Source organism: Rattus norvegicus, chromosome 11 (genome assembly GCF_036323735.1).
Source record: "Rattus norvegicus strain BN/NHsdMcwi chromosome 11, GRCr8, whole genome shotgun sequence".
Lineage (NCBI taxonomy): Eukaryota > Metazoa > Chordata > Mammalia > Rodentia > Muridae > Rattus > Rattus norvegicus.
Window position 1 is genome coordinate 77208857 of NC_086029.1, and position 15920 is coordinate 77224776.

The 15920-nt window shown below is 42.5% G+C and overlaps 1 protein-coding gene across 8 annotated transcripts in view; it reads right to left on the reverse strand.

Moving 5' to 3' along the window:
• Nucleotides 1-15920, reverse strand: part of Polq (DNA polymerase theta) — a 102081-nt gene that overhangs the window by 29667 nt on the left and 56494 nt on the right. For 7 of the 8 annotated variants that reach the window (XR_005491001.2, XM_063270379.1, XM_039088124.2 and 4 more), the window contains 6 exon segments: nt 14542-14735; nt 13579-13703; nt 11231-11474; nt 3319-6305; nt 1559-1702; nt 1-129 (listed from right to left, as the gene is read on the reverse strand). The exon segment at nt 1-129 is cut by the window's left edge and continues 68 nt beyond it. Coding sequence is in view for 7 of the 8 variants with exons in the window: in XM_063270379.1 (XP_063126449.1) it covers nt 1-129; nt 1559-1702; nt 3319-6305; nt 11231-11474; nt 13579-13703; nt 14542-14735 (3823 nt within the window). In the remaining variant the exon portion in view is untranslated. 8 annotated transcript variants of the gene reach the window in all.

Below are 15920 nucleotides of genomic sequence, written 5' to 3' on the forward strand. Positions count from 1 at the left end.
TGAAATCATAGGTGACAACAGACCGTTCTTGGTCAGACTTCTTTTGCAAGCAGGACTGAAGGTACTCCATCCTCTCCTTAACAGTTAGTGTTGCATCCAGAGGTGGTGGGGCCAAACTAGGACTCATTTCTTGGGAGAAAAACAAAGTCTTAATGTAAAAATTAGACTCATTCATTTGAAACAACAATGTTAGGTGTTAAAGACTGAGAAAGACTTACAACCCTAAGGATCTGACTCCAAATAACTTCTTGTTCAGGTCATAGCAACTATGTGATAAGGTACTCTACAATCTAAAAATGATGGTTTGGGCTAGATTTATAATATTCTACTTATTATTTGGGTTAAAATTCTAACTATCAAGACTTCTAATAATAAAATCATATTTTTACAACAAAGTTAAAGATAGGTAGAAGCTTTAGAAATTAAGTTTAAAGAGAGACATACAATGTTGTAGCAAAAATAAAAGAAGTTCAAGTAGCTACTCAGCCAATACAACACTCTATAAAGACCCCAGGGGATCTCATTCTAGCTGGGGAACACACACTTCATGTCATCCCTACTGATTGCTCCTGTCCTGTCAGCTGAGGAAGGAGCTACACAATCAGACCCTGCAGCCGTGTTTCTACATTGTATCCTTCCCACTAAAGGCTCCTCCAACAGCCCTACAGTTCTCTAGAATTCTCTTAGAGACCATAGTTCTCTAGCTCAACACTACCCCTGAAGAGAAAGACTGAGGAGAAATTGCTGCAATCCATTGTTAATGGCTTCATGTAACAGGCAGGAGAGAGCAAAGGAAAAGTTTCTAAAAGCTTTTATTCTGGTCCATAGGCATGGTTCCACAGAGGAACACTTGTCCAACACATGTGGGACTCTGGGTTCAGTCCCTAACGGTACAGGAAAGAAGGAATATGGGGATGGTGTAGGGACAGTGCAGTGAAACCACCAAACTACACCACTCCACGGACAGATTATTATTGGAGATTCAAACTGCTGGGTGGCTGACAGGTCAGAGAACAGCAAAAAGGTGGGGAAAGCCTTGTCAGTTTTAAGGGGATAGGTGGGGGCAAGAACAGCCTGGAACCAGTGTGGGGACTTTGATCTGTTACAGGCTTGTTTGGGTCAATAGGACAACAGATAACCATTACCAGAGGTAGCTGTCTGTAGGGGGCAGATAAAGGAAGTGCAGGCTTTTATTACAATCCGAAACCCAAGATTTCTAAGGAATGCTGAATTGGGGGTTTTGTTTACCCAGAATCCAGCCTGAGTGAACCCAGACTGTCATCCAGGACATTTTCAGTACCATTGCCATTTTGGGGCCCTGCTTTGGACCTAACAGAGGGGATAAGGGAGGGGAAGATGGATCCATTTGGATTAATATATATGATTATTATATATATTAGCTATGCTCTAGATAATTATTTTTAATCCTAAAAACAAAGCCTAACCAATATCAGAAAATCATTCTCATATAATTTCAAAAAAATCTCAAGAAAAAAAATGAACTCCCTTAATTGATGTCATAGAACACATGGGACTTAACCTAACACCAAGTACTTACCAGACTGCTTTTGTTCCTTCTGCAATGACAAATAATAGGCATCCTTTCCACCCCAGCACACTGCTAGTCCAACTACCACAGCACAGTCAGAGCCATGCACAGGGAACCCATCATCTTCAACAGAGGCTTCCTGTGGTGAGTTAACTAAAGGAACGGACAGTAAAGCTGTCAAAACAATTTCCAATATTCAAGAATCGAGCAAACTATGAAAACTATGGTAGCCAAACCTTTACTTTACCCAGCATGGTGGTACACACTTTAAAATCTCAGCACTTGGAAAGCTGAGATGACTATAAATCCAAGGCCAGCCAGGGCTATACAGCCAAACTCTGTCCCCAAAGCATGTGAACAACAGCCACAAACAACCCATTTATCTGTCCTAGTTAGGTCCCTGCTGCTGCAGCCGACACATGACTGTAAGCAGCGTCAGGAGGAAGGGGTTTATTTCAGCTGCTTATGGTACATCACGCAGCAGGAACGATGCGAAGGGGTCATAGAGGAACACGAATTACTGGCTTGCTCCTCACGCCTTGCTCAGCCTGCTCTGTTAGAACACTCAGAGCCAGAGTCCAGAGTGGGCCCACAGTTGGCTAAGCGTTCCCACATCAGCCATTAACAAAGAGAATGCCCTACACATTTACCTAGAGGCAAACTGAGAGAGGCATTTTCTTAACTGAGGTTCAATTTCCCAGGTAACTCTAGTTTGTGTCAAGATGACATACTAGCACTAGCATATGCTTAGAATCTGTAAATTCTAAAATATCATTTGGGTGGTCATTTTCAGGTGTGCATAAGCTCCTTTATGTTTGGTTGTTTGAAACAGGGTTTCTCTGTGTAGCCCTGGCTGTCCTGGAACTTGCTCTGTAGATCAGGCTTGCCTCAAATTCAGAAATCCCCTGCCTCTGTCTCTGAGTGCTCAGGTCCAGCTTATATGTATAAGCCCTTTTACATTCCCACCAATTAAGATACCTGTCACAAGGAAAACTGTGTACCACAGCTTGCCTAAAACAGCTCTATAATGACTGAAGAGAAACCTGCAGGTAAACAAAGCTGTTTTCTAAGTTTCCATTACAAATAAAGACCATTTCACACACAAATAAAACCTTTACAGCAAATTCACCAATTCTTAACCAAAGGCACCAGTGAGTTTTATTATGAACAATTAAGTGTAATTTTTATATCTACAGTCAACGTTTTTATCTAAATTAGCATCTACTTAATTTTACAAAGAGCAAGAAACAATTTAATTTACAATTACAATTTCAATTTCAATGCCTGAGAGATACTGGTACAAAGGAGACAATATGTATTTGTTAATTTAAATGAACTTCATATGCCTCTGTGAGAACCCTGCCATTGTGCTTGATGAACTAGGACTAGAAACTGCTATGCACTAAGAGCACTAGAATCTGTCATTAATACGCATGCTCCAAGAGCTGAGGATGAGACGAATGCTAGCAACTTACTAAACAAACACATGAACAGAGCTGTGTGCTGGCCAACCACACCAGCTTTCCACATCGGCTGACAAGCTGACTATAGCAATTCCCCAGACAGAACACAGTGTTCATGGAGTCATTTGACCAAAGGTTCAACCCTGGAAACCCACAAATCTGTAAGGATTGGGAACCATCATTTCAGTATAGATTGGTTCATCAGACAGGCAAATGTGTGTGTGTGTGTGTGTGTGTGTGTGTGTGTGTGTGTGTGTGTATTCCAAGATGGCAATGCAGAAGAATTAAAGCTTAAAAAATCCTTACCTTGCTTCAACCTTCCACCTATGGTAGCAGTTTTGGAAGACGTCGAACTTGTCATCTTTTCACAAGCTAGAGAGATGGAAAAGCGCTTTTGGCACTGCCACTCCTTCACAAATGTCTGAAAGAGAATCTGGTCACTCGCTACGTCAATTATGGCCAGGCTCTCTGAGCTGCATGAGGCTTGAGTTAACAGCAGTCCATCCTGAGACTGCAGAAAAAAACTTGTGTCTACAACAGAACCATCAGAGTCCTTGAGGCTGTCTCTAAGCTCTTGACTTAAATCCTGGTTTTGATTATCTGAAGGTGAGTCAAATAAACAACTGGCTTTCTGATGTTTTACAGATGTTCCGAGAATCTCTGGAAGTGCTAGCTTAGAGGCAGAGGCAGAGGCAGAGGCAGGAAGGGGTGTAGGAGGAATGAGGCCGTTGTCATCAGCTGCAGCTTTATGAGGCAAGGCAGATGAGGCTCCACCATGCTTGGCTTTGCTCTCTAGCCCTTCAGTCCTGCTTTTAACTCCATTACTGGGGAGAAATGAAGTTCTCTGAACTGTCCCCAAGTCTGAATTCATGTCCTGTCTCTCATGTGACTCTGTGCTGTTTTCTTCAAAGCAAGACAAGTCTGCATGCATCAATTCGGGCTCTTCATTTTCTCGAGGAGTAGACACTTTATCTAAAATCCTTTGCAGCTCTGGACTTAAGTTAAATGATGCTGCTGACCAAGTGAATGAATTATCTTGATTTATCTCCATGAATTTGGGCTTTGAGGACCCTTCATGTTGTTCTCCTCTGACCACTTCTCCTTGGGGACACTCATTACCCAGCGCTGCCAAATCTCTGGGTTCTGTTTTAAGAGTTATTGGGTTACAGTTTTCTTGCATGTAAAATGCAGCCATATTGTCTAAGGCTTCGATCACCTGAGCAGAGTCTATCTCTGAAAATATAATAGATTCACCACTGAGACAAGCCATTCGCTCCAGAGTACCCTGAGGCTCGCTCATATGTGGTGTCATAACTGGGTCTTCTTGTGGGTATGGAGGATTGTGGAAATGGTTTGGTGTCATTTCGGAAAGGAGGGGCTGTTTTGCCTTTACATCAAGTGACTGTCTTTGTCCAAAGCTATCTTCTCCAAAACTGTCAAATAGTATACTGTCACTCATATTCAAACTGGTTTCAGGCAGACTTTCTTCCTCTACACCAGTAGAAGTTCTCATTTGAGGAGCCAGAGGTATGATTGGCTTGTCCTGTGTTTCCAACCCTTGAAGAAAACTGTTTAACTGGGAATCAGTAACAGAATGCTCATTCTCTTTAAAGCAAGCACTGTTTCCCCCCTGAGGTGTTGGAGAATGGAAAATGAGGCTGTGTGGAGTTCTTCTGTCGATGTTCTTTTCGGGGTTTTCTTTCACAGACTCTGTGTTCTTACGGTCCACATGGTCTGTGTTGGCTGCTCCTGGGATATGCTGGCCACCTGTAGTGCTGTGAGGCTCGTTCTGAGTGGCGGAGCCCTCCTCCGTTATCCCTGCTGCTTCTGCTCCTTGCGTGGCATTTTTAGTTGCCATCTGTTCAATTATTTCCTCTGACTGAGTGTCTAAGTATAAGCTATCTCCAAAGTCACAGAAGGCTTGGTTAGCAACATGACTATGTTCAGTTTTATTTGTTGCATGAGCACTTGTTTTTTCTTGTATACCAGGAGAATTTAGAAGATTTTCACACTGGCCTCCTGCTTGACCAAGTGCTTCAGATGACTGAGGTGCCTCAGTTCTGCCTGCGTTAGTTCCCAATGCTTGAGGACAAGGATTTGAGTCATGTTCTTTGCTGTTAAGCTTTAAACGTTCACATCTGATGGGTGTGAGATCATTTGAGCCTCTAGTCACATGACTAATACCAGCTTGCCCCTCTGTCAATGTCTTCTGTCTGGTGCACGTGTTTGTCTGCTTCTCACTGTGGTTTTCCAGGCACTGGCTGACAGGATGAGTGTCGTGGAGTTGGCTTTCTGTACCATTCTCTGTGAGCACCTCATTTACCTCTGCTCTGCCATGAGCAGCCAATCCTCTTCTGTCCCTAGGAGCACCAGGGGGTTGCTCCACCACATTTTTATTCTGAGACACCGCAACGGAATGGTCCACGGCAGCACCACTTTCTGGTTTTCTCCTTAAGCAAGGCTGCTGCATTTGTAAGGGGAATGAGGTTTTGTTGCATTTTTCTTTGGCACAAAAAGATACATTTTTTGCAAATAGCCCTGGACTTCTGTATTCTGTATTCTGCTCCTCTAAGGACTTCTGTGGGTCTTCACATAGAGTAGATTTACACATAGTCTGTCCTTGTAAATCATCTCTATGCATCACAGAGTCACTCATGGGACTGCTACCCCAAGATTTTTTCCGATACTTTCTGTCTCTCCCAGATGGAAAACTGTTGTTCGCCTGCTCTGAACTAAAACTCAAAGCAGCTTTTCTTGTTTTCTCAAATGAGAGAGTTTGAAGAACTTCCTTAGTGCTTGGTTTTCCTTCCTTCAGAGAGGTTCGAAGCATTTCTTTGTTTACACCTAAAGAAGTCCGTTTTCTTGCCCTATAAACGGAGGGTGTCTGGATCTCGTGATTCCCCTGGAACTTACAGAGAGAGTCTGGGCGCTCTCTGCACTCGTCTAGGCCTTGCCCTGCCTCTGGTGACTGCTTACCATTAGAACCACTCACTCTCATGCTGTTCCTGCTCTTTGATGCTAACCTTTTATGAGAACTCTTAGTCTGGGACTTGAACGTGTGCTCCTTTACTTCTGACCCACTGGTCAGTGAGTGTGTGCTAGAACTCAAGGGTGAGTGTGGACCCCACTGTACTCCCATTTCAATTAAGTCCTGCTGCAGAATCACTTTGGCTTCTTCTACTATTAAAGCTGCTGCTTCCCTTGCAGATAAGCTCTTGCCAGCCACCCAAATAGTGCGCATACTCCGGCGTTCTTCAGCTGCTTCCTCTTCTTCGTCCACTGCCTTCCGGGCACTATTCAAGGACAAGAGAAAAAGAAAATTAATGCTTTTCCTTCACTCATACAACATGAGCGCATTCTATTTAAGCTGGTTCAGGGAACAACAATGGCAATAGGGGCGGGTATGGAGGGAGGGAAAGGGGAGAGCAAAGGAGAGATAGACAGGGACACAGACTCTCATGGTACTCACATTCTACCTGGGAGAACTAAAAACTGATCTTTAAACTACATTCTTGTCAAGTGGTGTGAGGGATGCTCAGAAGGAAACACTGGAGAGGACAGGTGCTTGGCAATTTTTAAATTGCACAATACAGGAAATCCCTACTAAGATAGACTTCTTTTTATTTTTTTGAAAGTCCATTTTTGTAACAATAAAGGAAATGCACAGTCCATACAACAAAGAAAGCAGCCAAAATCACATCCTAGAATTGTGTGCCTCTTCTTAGTGATACACATGCAGAATTTGGGGAAATATCAGGGTAGCTCATAAGAGTATGGATATAAACATTTCCTTAGATTGGAAGACTTTGAACATGAAAATTATTAACTATTACATTTGTTGTTTTTCGTTAGCTTGAGAGTCTGATTGTATCATTGCTTTTTAAAGTGGGACAATGGGATTGTCAGCCAATGCAGAGAGGTTTTGTTTTGCCTCTGAGTTAGCATAAATCCCACTCTGGTCATGTCATGCATTGATGCCAAATCTTTTGGAACCACTGAGGTCTGTGACCTGAGAATGGCACTTCCTGTAGACTAGGGAGTACTCTTGGCATAGACAAGTAGGTGGGGAATATTCATACTGTGGAGCATAATCTTCAGAGTCCATTGTCAAAACACACAGTTTTCTCGGATCTGGTGGGGGTTCCATAGATGTTTTTCTCAAGCAAAAGCCTTGAAGGCTGGGAAGATGGTACAGGGGTGAAGAGCACTGGGTGCTCTTTCAGGGGACCCAAGCTTAGTTCCCAGCATCACACATCTGCTCATAATCTGTAACTCCATCCCCAGTGGCTCCAACACCCTCTTCTGATCCCTGTGGGCATTGCATGAATACACAGACATACATGTAAGCAAAATACCCATACACATTAAATAAATAAATCTGTCTTTTTTAAAAAGTGAGTCATAATATTTTTTTACTGAACATAAACCTTCTCACAATAGAACCCTGAACAAAGTATATGAAGGGCCAGAAGGAGAACAAAAGGCAGCAAGCCTTGGAAGGAGATGCAGTTCAGGGCAAAACATGGCAATGAGTGGCTTTTCACCTTCCCTCAGAGGCAGGCAGGGTGTAATCAGCACCATGGAAGACCTGTAGGTCATGACCTGGATTTTAGTGTATTAAGTGCTAAAAGGAAAGGGAGACCAGGCAAAGAAATACATGGTTTTCATCCCTCGCCTAGTATTTCACAAGCCAATAGCTAGGGAGTACCAATTTGACCACTTTCTTTTTTCCACTGGAACCTGGGATCAGGTAATATCTTTAGCTGCTTAGCTCTCCTGTGTGTCTTCATCAGAAGTGCCTCCTCAGTCTGTTTCCACAACAGGTGTTTCTGAGAAGTACTTAAAAACCACTAAGAGGAAAGACTGGAAGTGCCCTCAACACAAGCAATGGTAAGCACACTGGGAGATGTTTGTGTTAAGTATTCGAATTAGCCTTTCCACAATGTTCACCTATGTCAATATTCTACAGTTTAAACAATAAAAATACAAATACAATAATTTTTTAAAATGCATTTTAAAAGAAAAACTATTTCAGGAAAGTAGTTGCATCCTCAGTACACTTCCCAAAGCATATGCTATTGATAACAATAATTTTGCTGAATTATGGTTCTAGACTCAAAACAGGCATAAATATGTCAGCATCGATCCATCAACCTGACCACAAAACAGAAGGAAGCCCCAAAATGTACTTACAGACAACAAGAACTTTCAACTCATACTTTTTAGTGAATCCTGCCTTCCCCCTGAGGAGCTGCAGTCATCTGTAGCACATTTTCACTGTGCATAGCTATACTTGATCTTCACCTTAGAAACCACTAGTACATGTCTTGGAATAGATATTTATCCCCAAAGAGTCTGTGAAAACTGGAGGTTTATTCTATGTAGTCAGCCAGAGGCTGTCTCAAGGAGATGAAAACACTAATTCTACGGCAGCCCTAATTCTTAAACAGAATGGGTCATACTATAGAGCTGAAGACATTTAATCTACATCTACTTCAGAATCTGTCCAGTTCAGAATTTGTCTAGTTACAAACTAGAGCAGGCAGGTGTGCTTATTTATGCATGCCAGGAAGGCAATCATAGGGAGGTCGAGGTGGGAGAGTGACAATGTCAAGCACAGCTATGTTATTAGACAGTAAGGCCTATCAAAAGCATAGTTCATTAGTTGGTTAAGGAGAACTGGAGAGGCTGTTAAAGATAACAGGAATGAAAAGTATCAGCTAGTCAGCTCACTGAACACAACGGCAGCATACAGTCACTCCTGTAAGTACCAGAGCTATAGAATAACTCCTATCACAAGGACAACCAAAGGCCTAGCTAATATACTATTAGCAAGGAAAATTAAGATATATTGTTTAAAAATATAAAATACATTCCTAAAATACTTAAAAATATACTCCTAAATTACTTACATACAAATGTGTAATGCCCTAATGCTTTTTTAAAAACCAAAAATTTCTATTACAACCATATATGTATTCCTTAAAAGCATCATGGTCTGCAAACTCACACACTAGACCCTCTGAGCTTAGGAGACGGTTGAGACAGACTGCTCTATACTGCACACAGGCTGACAAGGAGCACTGATAAACACTATGAGACACTACCTACCTCTGCTAAGGCTCTACAGTATGTGCCCCATCACCAACTCAGAGCCATCCCGCTAGAGGACATTCATTCCCAAAAGAACCATGCACTGAAATAGAGACCTGGCTCATTACACTGCTGCCTTATTCAGTGTTCTATACTGTGAAGAGACATTTTGGAGCAGTCGCTTAGAGTTTTACCTGCTGATCTATAGGCAGAAAGAGAAACTGAGCCCAGCATGGCCTATTGAAACCTTAAAGCCCACCCCCAGTGCCACACTTCCTCCAACAAGGCCAAGCCACTCCAAGGCTACATCTCTTAATCCTTCTCAAATAGTGCCACTCCCTGATGACTAAGGCATGAGCTTAAGTGGGACATTTATTCAAACCATCACAATCACTCGGAAGCCTCCTTACACACTGTTTTGAATACAGAAAGCTTTGTGATTTTTTTCAGCATTAGTGAGAATGCAGCAAAAAGCCACTTAGAACTCCAAAAGTATGACCCTCAAGAGAACGAGCCACAATGGGATACAGGTCAACATCCAACACCTAAAGCTATGGAAACAAACACAACTCAAAACAATTTTCTGCCACTTTGCACTCATCCCACCTCAAACTTAAAATGGATCAAAAGTAAATCAAAAGACATGCAAAGTTAAGAGGTTGTGAAAGGTCACACACCAGCAACGCTATGGATTTGTCTAATGCTTGTATTATGTCAGTTGCACTATAATCCTCATGTACGATGTTCAGAGTCCCTGCCCCAAGTTGGTTTTAATTGGTAAATAAAGTTGCCAGTGGCCAATGGCTGGGCAAGGAGACAGAGACGGGACTTCAGGATTCGAGGGCAAAGGGACCAAGGGAAGAGGCTGGATTTACAGCCACCATGCCAGGAAAGGAGTAACCAGGCTTGAAAGCTATAGAAGAGAGAGCATAGCCATCATGTAAGAGCTGGGAAAGAACACCCCCCCCCAACACTGGGTCTAGGGCAACAATGACAGAATATAGATTTTAGTACATAATAACTTATGAGTATTGGAGAGAAGGTGTTAGCCTTGTGGAGGTTTGAGAGTGGCCCAGCCATTGAGCTGTAGAAGCTCTACCTAATCTTTTCATTTTGGAATGTGTTAAAAAAATAAAGTAATGGATGAAGAAAAGAAGTGCAGGCCGACAGGAACTATATGTAGATCTCTCCTGAGAGACACAGCCAGAATATGACAAATACATAGGCGAATGCCAGCAGCAAACCACTGAACTGAGAATCAGAGAAAGGACTGGAAGAGCTTGAAGGGGCTCGAGACCCCATATGTACAACAATGCCAAGCAACCAGAGCTTCCAGGGACTAAGCTACTACCTAAAGACTATACATGGACTGACCCTGGACTCTGACCTCATAGGTAGCAATGAATATCCTAGTAAGATCACCAGTGGAAGGGGAAGCCCTGGGTCCTGCTAAGACTGAACCCCCAGTGAACGTGATTGTTGGGGGGAGGGCGGTAATGGGGGGAGGATGGGAAGGGGAACACCCATTTAGAAGGGGAGGGGGAGGGGTTAGGGGGGATGTTGGCCTGGAAACCTGGAAAGGGAATAACAATTGAAATGTAAATAAGAAATACCCAAGTTAATAAAGACAGAGGGAAAAAAGTTGTTTCACTAGGGCACTTTGTCGTAGCAAAAATAAATAACTAAGAAGTGTAAAACAAAATAAATAAAGTAATTAAATTATTTCCTGATTATATACTAGTCTAATCCATTCACTGTATTGTGAGCCCCTCCCCGCTCCACACACAGTCTCATGGAAAACTGTGTGGGGGTCCAGTGTTGTGAAGAGCACTGAAGCAGTACTGACTGGATGGGCAGAGGTCATGGGAATCAAATGTACTGCAGGGACTCGTGCTCGGGGTGAGGGGACACCAATGCCACTTTACGACACGTTCCACCACATTACACAGAGTGTAACTAGAAAGCGAACAGTAACTCTCAAGAGAACATGGTAGCACATTTTCTGACACAGCAAGTATGCTCTAAGATTCTCGACCAGGAAAATACTTTAATATATTTAAATATTATCAATTATTTAAAGTTGATGAGCTGTCACTTAATAACCCTGAGACAGTCACAGACTTACCTTTTGAAAGGCAGAGCGTCCTTCAGAGCCGCCTCCACCTCTACAGTGTCAGCTCTGGCGAGGTCCGCCACGGTGAGAAAGCCAGAGGCATACAGGAACCTGGCTCTCTGAGCGTTGAGCGAGGATACCCGGATCAGGTCACACAGCTCTCTCTGGATGCCAAACGTAAGACGCTTCTGAAACTGAGAAAGCAGTAGCTCCATGTTGTGCCAGCCCAGACGGTTGGAAAACACCGTAATCATTCCTAGAATGGTCAAAGAATGTTTCCTGAGTTAAAATTTGTTTTTACTAATTCTCCTCACATTTATATATAAAAATATATAAATATATATTCCATGTGTGTAGGTGCCTACGTGTGTATACACATGTGTGTGTGTGCATATTTGGTTTGGTTTTGTTCTTTCTGCAGAATATAAGGTTTAACAGAGCCAAAGAATAAGTTAGTAGGAAAGCAAACAAATATTAAAAGCCCTAGTTGTGTGCTCAGAGAATAAAGTAAGCACATTAAATGTTATCTCATTTATTCTTTTAAGCTATATTTTATGTGTATGCATTATACCTGCGTGTGTGTCCATGTGTGCACAATTAGAGGCAAGAGATTGAAATCAGGCTCCTTCCTTCGGCTCTCCACTTCAGCTTTTGAAGCAGTCTCTCCCTAACCTGTGGGCTCACCAACTGCCTGGATAATGACCTAGAGCCCTGAGGACACTGCCTTCCAGCACTGGGAAGCATTGCTGTGCCCAGCTCTGTGTGAGAGGACTGGGGAGTCTGAACTCTGGACCTCATGATGGTATGAGAAGCCCTCTCTCAAGGCCCATCTCACTTACTCCTATGAATAGCATTTGGATACCGAGGCACACACTGCTCATATACACAAAGAACAAAAGGCCCCATTCTGGTCCACTCTTCTCACTAATCTCTTTTTTTCCCTTTTCTGCTTCTTTTTTTTTTCTTTTAAAAGAACTACAACAAAACAGGTGAAGGACTTTTTCCTGGACAAATAATTTAAAACCTCAAATGCTAAAAGAACTACAGAGCAACATTCTAGTTACTAGTTTCTTCAAAAAGAAAAAGGAGGAGGAGGAGGAGGAGGAAGAGGAGGAGGAGGAAGAAGAGGAGGAGGAAGAGGAAGAGGAAGAGGAGGAGGAAGAGGAAGAGGAGGAAGAAGAGGAGGAGGAAGAGGAAGAGGAGGAAGAAGAGGAGGAGGAGGAAGAAGAAGAGGAGGAGGAAGAAGAGGAGGAGGAAGAGGAAGAGGAGGAAGAAGAGGAGGAGGAAGAGGAAGAGGAGGAAAAAGAGGAGGAGGAGGAGGGGGAGGAGGAAGAAGAGGAGGAGGAGGAAGAAGAGGAGGAGGAAGAAGAGGAGGAGGAGGAGGAGGAGGAGGAAGAGGAGGAGGATGGGGAGGAGGAGGAAGAGGAGGAGGAGGAGGAGGAGGAGGGACTATCCTGCCCATACTCCACCCTCTGACAATAAAGAGACCATGAGAGCCAAGTACCTCCCATGGAGGAAGTCACTGCTCCATAAGAACGCGGACTCCAGATGCACTTTAGATCTCTAATGCCAGCCACTTGAGTACTGAGTGCTTCCCTTCAGTCTACCCTTTGCCCACATCTTCTACTCAGCATCCCTCACATGCACACACATTCACAAAGAAGCCTCTTACATAAAGACACAAACTCTTCAGTATCTCCATGTTTCCTTCCTAAGGGCTAACAAAGATTCCTTAGTAAAATCAGACCCAGGTGTGAGCAGCTTAGTGCTTCTCGAGGCATGATACTTAGACTGGTCAGTGGAGGGCCACAAATCTTTCTGCACCTACAGCCTCTTTCTCAAAATCTATGTCAGTACTAAGAGGAAAGGTATTCATTGAGGACTTTGTTTCTCCATGTAAAAGGGGAAGAGGAGAAGCTTAGGAAAAGATGTACAATCAGCAGGCTGCTAAAAAACAGACAGGAAACAAGAGGGAGACACAGCTGATGATGGCTCTTTCTAGACTGCACTGCACCCAGAGGCACTGGTGGGACACTGGATGATGACACTAGGGAGTCAGACTGCAGACATTTCAGAGAGGCCTAAATAAATAGGCGAGGTTTGGGGGTTTTTTTGTTTTGGTTTGGTTTTTGTTTTTTAAGTAATCTTAAGCTAAGCATAGTGGTACACACCTTTAATTCTAGTACTCAGGAGGCAGAGGCAGATGGATCACAGTATTTGACAACAGCCTAGTCTACATAGGGAGCTCCAGGCCAGCTATGGCTACACAGTGAGACCCTGCTCAGAAAAAAAAAGAGAAAGAATCTGACAGCTGAAGCCATAGACTCTTACCTAGTCTTGAAGCACTTTGTCTGACTAACCTGCATAGACAGCAGCTGACTGTTGCAAAGACTGAATCTGCCCACGATTACATCCATATTTCTGGTTAATTTCCTTTAAGGGAATTTCACTGATTAAATCCAATAACACAAGGCTTGTGAAAAACCTAAAAATAAATGATCAAAAGTGATATAAGAAATAATGTATAGCTATTACGAAAGTGTAACATATGCTGCAAACCAACTACAGACCAAGAAGGCAACCGAGGACTCATAGCCCTCTGGGAGGATGACAAACAGAAAGAGGGCTAGGGACAAAGACATGGACATAGTACGTTTTACATACCTTACCCATAGCTAAGAACTAACATCAAAATAACAAAACAGTTCCCACATTTTAATGTTATTAACTAACTTCAAGAAATGGGATGGTGCATAGCTTAGAAGACTTGATACATGGATAGAAGATGAATAGGATTTCAGTCAAATGTCATTATCTAATTATAAAATCCAGATTTGATTTGAAACACAAAATTGGCACATATAATCCAAGCACAGAGATCCTTATAAATGTGTATTTGACTATAATGTAAATCATATATTACATTTGAAAATATACTGTATTTGAAAGCCTAACATGTTATATAGTTTCTCCATATGAATCTTTTAGCACCTTCTAGCTGATAAAAGATTACTTCTAAAGGTGTTACAAAGTACAGTTCCAGAACAAACCACCATAACGGATGTTCTGAAAGGAAAGCGGTTAAATGTCTGACTTCAAAGACCTGCGGGCAATGACTGTTCAATTACAAGTTCAAAGACCTGAGGGCAATGAATGTTCAATTACAAGTTCCAAGAAAAATTAAAATGTCAGTAAATTAAATAAATCAGAGAAACATAAATTTTACCAAAATGATTATATTGCTGAACACCAGAGTGAGTCAGGAAACTGGATATGGGCATAATACCCGAGCCTGAGGAAGCTGCAGGCTCCTTGACGCTTGCCTTTTATGGATGGCCATTTGTCGATGCTGTCTCTCAGTTCTGGCTACTACTTTTCCTTTCACACATCGAGCCAAGAACCCTTCCTCCACTCCAACCAGCTCTGCCACCCTTTTCATAGAAGTTGGTAATTTTTCCCATAAACAGAAAAACCGATACCAATCAATACTAGTCCAATCTTCAAACACAGGTGTAACCTAAAAAGAAGCAGCAACATTTTAGGTTGACAGTGAGCTGTGGGAAGCTCAGTAGTAAAACCCTTTCCTGGCATGTGCAAGGCCATGGGTTCAAGTCTTAGTACTGGACAAAACAAGCAAACCCGTTATACTACACGAGGAACAAAATTATAAGTGTAAGCTTCACAGTAAAGGTGAAAGCCCCAGGCTGCAACAGACATCTGTGACAGTAATGCATTTATAAGAAACCATTTATGCAAAAGTAACTCGTTGACAGAACAAACACAGACCACAAACTGATTTCACGGAATGCAATTTGATCATAGGCATTTCCAGCCTAAGTAGATCTGACTTGAGGTATTACCTTAACTGTTTTGTGTAATTCCAAGAAAGAAAATGGAAAGAGATGAGGGGAATCAACACTTCAAGTTGATGAATTGCCTAAAAGGTCCAGGATTCAACCAGAAAGTTATAAGACAAACAAGAAAGACCCGAGTGTCCTAAGCATGGGGCTGGGAGTGGAAGCAAAGAAACACTTTAAAAGTGTCCAGATGTTAGAGCATGAAGACTTCAAAACAAAAGGATTATAAAATGTAGACAAAAGGATAAAAACAAATAAACAACAATGCTTAGAGGCATCAGGATACAAAGTTTGAAACCAACCTGTTAAGCTTCAGGCCAACCTAGTATACCTAGAAAGTTGAGGCTAGCCTGGGCTTCAGAAAAAAAGACATTTAGGAAGAAACTTAGGCGAGGGTCACAGAACTCAGGAGGAAAGAAGAAAAGAGAAAAGGGGAGGAAGAGAGAGATGAAGAAGGGGCAGGGGAAGGCAAAAGAAGAGATCATGACACCATCTGGACAAGAAGAGGCCATACCCAAAGAGAGCATTACTGTGCTGAAGCCTGGACCTGGGGCTCACACTCATGGCTGCTGCATGATATGCAAGACATCCCTGAGGCCATGGCAGACAGCTGTAAGTCCTATCTAAGATTCTTCCCAGCCACATTAGGAGGACCACAACATTGAGCCTACTACTATCCAAGTATTGTAAGTTTGTAAAAGGAAAGAAAAGACCCTGTCTTCACATTTGCCCTCAGCACACAGTACATTGATTAAAGCATTTCCTGATGAGTCCTCATTCTAATGAAATTCAATGTTACTCTCTCCCTTTATTTGGTCATCAAAGTGTAAAAATCTGCTTTTCAG